The sequence below is a fragment of the Mus musculus genome, chromosome 12, assembly GCF_000001635.26.
Source record: "Mus musculus strain C57BL/6J chromosome 12, GRCm38.p6 C57BL/6J".
Taxonomy (NCBI): Eukaryota; Metazoa; Chordata; class Mammalia; order Rodentia; family Muridae; genus Mus; species Mus musculus.
The window spans coordinates 25,090,592-25,096,689 of record NC_000078.6 but is presented as its reverse complement, the minus strand read 5'-3'; the positions used below and the strand labels follow the sequence as shown (position 1 = coordinate 25,096,689).

General features: G+C 48.0%; 1 protein-coding gene across 1 annotated transcript; it reads left to right on the top strand.

The window, feature by feature from the left end:
• Window positions 1-597: 597 nt before the first annotated feature.
• Id2 (inhibitor of DNA binding 2) lies at window positions 598-2,891 on the top strand. The gene is made up of 3 exons (NM_010496.3): window positions 598-1,027; window positions 1,316-1,379; window positions 2,114-2,891. Exons 1-2 carry the CDS (start codon window positions 680-682, stop codon window positions 1,370-1,372), a joined length of 405 nt encoding a protein of 134 aa, NP_034626.1. The 5' UTR covers window positions 598-679; the 3' UTR covers window positions 1,373-1,379; window positions 2,114-2,891.
• Window positions 2,892-6,098: the final 3,207 nt, after the last annotated feature.

Here is a 6,098-nt window from a genome sequence, read left to right as displayed (position 1 = left end):
CGTGTCACTGAGTTTCCGAGAAGGCCTCCCGCGTTGCTCCAAGTTGCAAAGCTTCACGCTAAACCTGTCGTGGACGTGTATGTGGGTAGGTTCCCCCCCCCTCCCCAAATAGCTTTCCTTTATCTTAAAAGAAGGAACACTACAAATGTGACTTCCCAAAAGCGCGCTTCTTTTCCCTTCTGCCACGGTCGCTGTCTTCCCTAACGCTAGCGACCTGTGACTTCCCGTCTGCTGTGCGGAGAGAGTGGGGCTGCTGGAAGTCCTGGGGGCGGGTATAGCTAGCTCCGGGCACACCCCCGGGGCAGGGGTCCTGCCAGCTCTGGGAATTGGAATAAGGCGGGCACAATTGCACACTCAGGCCCCCTGGGCGCCCAGCGCACACTGTACTCAATTTGCCACCCCAGCTGGGCTCTCGCCCGCTCCTCCCACCCTACAGGCATTGGCTGCGAACGCGGAAGAACCGAGAGCTCATACTCACCAATGGGAGAATTCGCCTGGTATGATGGACGGGAGCCCTTCCACCAATGGCAATTCAGGGATGCCCGATTGAGCGGCCAGGGCGAGTGCACATAAAAGACGCCCCGCCCGGCTCGCGCTTCATTCTGAACCGAGCCTGGTGCCGCGCAGTCAGCTCAGCCCCCTGTGGCGGCTCCCTCCCGGTCTTCCTCCTACGAGCAGCATGAAAGCCTTCAGTCCGGTGAGGTCCGTTAGGAAAAACAGCCTGTCGGACCACAGCTTGGGCATCTCCCGGAGCAAAACCCCGGTGGACGACCCGATGAGTCTGCTCTACAACATGAACGACTGCTACTCCAAGCTCAAGGAACTGGTGCCCAGCATCCCCCAGAACAAGAAGGTGACCAAGATGGAAATCCTGCAGCACGTCATCGATTACATCTTGGACCTGCAGATCGCCCTGGACTCGCATCCCACTATCGTCAGCCTGCATCACCAGAGACCTGGACAGAACCAGGCGTCCAGGACGCCGCTGACCACCCTGAACACGGACATCAGCATCCTGTCCTTGCAGGTGAGACTAGCTTGCAAGTACGCCACTGCCCAGACGCTCCGGGTCTCCCGAGCTGTCACTCTTAAAGCCCATCGTAGAGACAGGTTCATTAACTTTATTTTTGAGGAAACTGTATATTGAGCGTCATGTGAAATCGCTACTTATAAGTTCTGTGTGGGTTGCATCTGGATCTGCGCTGTAGCATGATCCTGTTTCATGGGACTTGTTGGCACTTTTGTGAAAGGAGGAGGGGGGCTACCTTCCTTTAAGATTACCTAATATCCTGCCTTTTATCCTCTTTCTCCCCAGGCATCTGAATTCCCTTCTGAGCTTATGTCGAATGATAGCAAAGTACTCTGTGGCTAAATAAATGGTGAGTGTTGCGGGTGCCTCCTGTGTGCGCGTTTCGGTAATGTGCTTGTGTGTCTGTTAAATGTTTGGTTTGGTAAATGCATGCTTACTTCACTGTGTTACGGGTGCCGCTTGACTTACCACATAGGCATGAAGGGGCTTGTAGCTGTGGTTGCTCAGGACTACAGAACAGTTGCCTTTACAAAAACAGAAAAGAAAGAAAAAAAAGAAAGAAAAGAAATGCCAGTAACTTACTATGAAGGTGTCAGGACCAAGTGTGGCTGACTTTTATGAGCCCAGTGGCGGTACACTGAGGTGGTAACCTCAGCTGTAATTAATCTTATCGCCACAAATTCCATAGTGATTCTCTTTTCCCAAAACTGTAGTCCTCTGAGATTTCTCTGGCTAGCTGAAGACGGCTACCCCGAGCCTTACCCCTGTGCTCTGGGATCCAGATTTCCATATCTGTTAACTAAAGGGCTGTTTTCAATCAAATAATTGTTACAAGAAGCAGACTGGCGCCTGTGAGCGGGCTGTTAGAGATCCAAATAGGAGACTGGGTTTGGGAAGTTTTCCCCTGGAGTCTCCGCTATTTTCATGTTTAATTTGTGCTGCTGGGGCCGGGTATGTGTGCCGCATCTGGACGCCAGGGTTTGGTTAAATGCTCAAACTGTGGCTTCCTCGGCGCCAGGCTCGCCCGCCTCTGCCCTTAGGTTACATTCTCCTAAACTGCCTTTCTCTCCCAATCTTTTGCAGGCATTTGGGGACTTTTTTTTTTCTTTTTACTTTCTCTTTTTCTTTTGCACAAGAAGAAGTCTACAAGATCTTTTAAGACTTTTGTTATCAGCCATTTCACCAGGAGAACACGTTGAATGGACCTTTTTAAAAAGAAAGCGGAAGGAAAACTAAGGATGATCGTCTTGCCCAGGTGTCGTTCTCCGGCCTGGACTGTGATACCGTTATTTATGAGAGACTTTCAGTGCCCTTTCTACAGTTGGAAGGTTTTCTTTATATACTATTCCCACCATGGGGAGCGAAAACGTTAAAAAAAAAAGAAAAAAATCACAAGGAATTGCCCAATGTAAGCAGACTTTGCCTTTTCACAAAGGTGGAGCGTGAATACCAGAAGGACCCAGTATTCGGTTACTTAAATGAAGTCTTCGGTCAGAAATGGCCTTTTTGACACGAGCCTACTGAATGCTGTGTATATATTTATATATAAATATATATATATTGAGTGAACCTTGTGGACTCTTTAATTAGAGTTTTCTTGTATAGTGGCAGAAATAACCTATTTCTGCATTAAAATGTAATGACGTACTTATGCTAAACTTTTTATAAAAGTTTAGTTGTAAACTTAACCCTTTTATACAAAATAAATCAAGTGTGTTTATTGAATGTTGATTGCTTGCTTTATTTCAGACAACCAGTGCTTTGATTTTTTTTATGCTATGTTATAACTGAACCCAAATAAATACCAGTTCAAATTTATGTAGACTGTATTAAGATTATAATAAAATGTGTCTGACATCAATGCCGGGATTCTGAATGGTTTTTGAGGTGTCTTGTGTTTGCTTGGGGCACCTCCTTCTGTTCTCTCACCCCCTCTATCACATGTGTGTCCCGTGGCGGCCCAGTAGACTGAAACATTGTTGCCATTAGGAGGGATGGGGACTGGAAACGCAACACACCTAGCAGTGTGGCTCTGTGCCTGTGCATTGGGACTAGATTTTAAACGGGACTGTAGAAGACTCCCCTTGAGTTCCTAGGTGTGCCCTCTAGAAAGACACCTTTGGAGCAGAGAGAAAAGGGGCTTTGGCTGTCACTGGTCACCCCTGGGGGTTACGCTTTTAAACCTGGCCACGAACTCCAGAAGTCCTTCGTCTCCTCCACCTGTGGCTCACCCAGGCCTGCCTGGGCCAGCTGCTCTCCCAGTTCTGTGGCTATTAAGTGCTCTTCACCCTTGACTGCACTCTGGACCTCAAGGAACGGAGGGAAGGTGCGAGAAAAGCCCCTCCCACTCACCAAAAAAAAAGGTATCACCAACATTTCCATCCAACTCAGAGCCTTGAGGACACCGGGCCGCTAATTTGAATATGCATTCAATAGGTGCTTAGATTTAGTTCCCAAGTTGCAAGTGACTTGGTTGGGAAGGGGTGGTTCTGGAAAGTAGTCCAGGGAAGACAGGCACAGCCTAGAGAAAGGATGGGACAAGAGGTACGAGTATGTGAGTCGCACCTGGTGCCACTTTCTAGGCCAAGCAGGTGTTTGGGTGGCGCCTGCTAGTCTGCCTTGGCTGCGGTGTTTCCTCTCCCCTGACACCGAATCCATCCTGGTGAATGGAGGAGGGGCAGCTTCGGTTCCGGTGGTCCCCGCCTCCTTCCTGCAGGGCGGGGTTGTCCCTAATGAATATACCCGGGATGCACGCTTTGCCCATTACACCTGGGTTGGAGACTGCGCGAGCGAGAGCCCTTGGCAGCCGCCCAATACACTAGTCACCTGTTGCCTACTATAGCCCCTGCATGCACACCGGGCCAACCCAGGTGCGCTCTGCCATCCCACCCACCCTCACCCTTCTGCCCCGCCACACACACACGCACACACACACACACGCACACAAAGCGGGAGAGAAGTATGAGAGAACAAGTTGCTGCCCCAACCCTGCCTGTCCTCAGCTTCACGTCTGCCGGATCTCATTCTCCCCTCGGATGGCTTTGGGGATTTGACCCTGAAGTACAATTGTGCCATCGGAACTGCAGGCCCCTTCGGAGCACCTGTAGGGTCGCTGGACAACCAGCGACACGTGAATGACTTCTAATCAGCCTCAGCCTGGGGGAAAGTGGCTCCTTTGGAGGGGACTTCTAACTGCAGCTGGTCGCGCCGTGGAGGCCGAGCGCCACCTTCTGGCAAATATGAGGATCGCCGCTGGCCTACGGTTCTGCTGTACACAGGCATGGATGCAGGGAGCCGGTGGCCAGCAGCGTTATCCTGACCAAGCCTTCTGAAAATGATTGATGTCATCCCTAAAGACTGCCGCTAGCACGAATATATAAATCCGCTCCACCTCTTTACTGCGTACAACCTATTTGCCAATTAGCATCTTACTAGTTATGCTATCTCCCGCCTACCAGTTTGTGACTGGAAAAATGACTGCACAGTTGTTAGGTCAGAAAGTTTGGCAGCATGCTTCCGCACTTCTGTCCCTAACTTTTTTTTTTCCTTAATTGCTTCATGCCTTTTAACCAGAGCCCCAAGTGTTACTTTATCTCAGTGGTTTTCAACCTGTGGGTCGTGACCTCTTTGGGGTTGAATGACCCTTTCATGAAGTCATATCTTAAATATCCTGCAGATCGGATATTTGCATTATGATTCACAACAGTAGCAAAATTACACTCATGAAGCAGCAACAAGAACAATTTTATGATTGGGGGTTACTACAACGTGAGGAACTGCATAAAAGGGTTGCAACACTGGTAAGGTTACGGACCGCTGCTTTATCGGAATGAAAAATGAACAAAGCCTCCTTACGCGAGACCTTAATGCCAGGTTTGGTTTTTTTTTTCTTCCTCTAAATAAGATGTAGGTCTAGAGGGTTTGTGCACATTTTATCAGTTTCAAAAATTCTTTCAGCTTCTAAATTTGAGTAATTTGAGATTTTTTTAGAAAAAGATTTATTTATTGTACATATGAGTGCACTGTAGCTGTCTTCAGACACACCAGAAACGGGCATCAGATCCCATTACAGATAGTTGTGAGCCACCATGTGGTTGCTGGGAATTGAACTCAAGACCTCTGGTTGAGCAGTCAGTGCTCTTAGCTGCTGAGCCATCTCTCCAGCCTGAATTTTGAGATTTTTAAAATCATAACATTGAGGCAAATTTAAACATTCTCATGCTTCATTTGCTGATATTTTTCACCATGTAAGTTTTAAGTTTCCTTACATTGGTTTATTTATAGTGCTAGTTATCAGACCCAAGGCCTTGATAATACACGGCCGGCACGCACCACCAAGCTACACCCCCAGCCCTTGACCTTACTCTTCTCAGAACGCTTTCTCTGTTCCATTAACAAGCTGTGGTTTCTAAGATAACTCCGTCTCCAGCACGATGCTGGGTTTGTTTCTTTAGTCTGTGGTGATGTCTACTACAGATTCTGCTAATGCAGTACCTTCTTTGTAATTTTGAGAAATAAAGAACTTTTTTTTTTCTCTGCACTGCCCTGCACTTAGAATAATAGTCACACTGGTGTCAAACGATACTGTAGGTTAGTTTGTTCCCAGTGCCCAGTGCTGTCTTAAGATCCTTAAGAGACAGGCAGATGTGTGTCCCTCCATAGTACAGAAGCTGGTCCATACACACTGGTGCAGTCAGTGGACAAACCACTTTAGTCTCTCCGTGCTCCCTGTTGGGAAAGGGCTTCCAGGTTAGAATCTAACAGCAATGACTGTATTATTCTTGCTAGTGAAAAGCTGATATAGAAATTCTTAAATTCAATGATCCTCTGCCCCAGAACTCCTCAGCCTGATTCCCCATGTGTCCTTTAAAGTTCTGATCACAGCCGGGCGTGGTGGCGCAGCACTCCGGAGGCAGAGGCAGGTGGATTTCTGAGTTGGACACCAGCCTGGTCTACAAAGTGAGTTCCAGGACAGCCAGGGCTATACAGAGAAACCCTGTCTCGAAAAAAAACAAAAATAAAAATAAAAAAAGCAATAAATAAATAAGTAAAGTTCTGATCACTTGCT

Coding starts and splice junctions, on each gene's coding strand:
- Id2 (NM_010496.3), top strand. CDS start 680: ATGAAAGCCTTCAGTCCGGTGAGGTCCGTTAGGAAAAACAGCCTGTCG. Junction 1,028..1,315: donor TCAGCATCCTGTCCTTGCAG/GTGAGACTAGCT, acceptor CTTTCTCCCCAG/GCATCTGAATTCCCTTCTGA.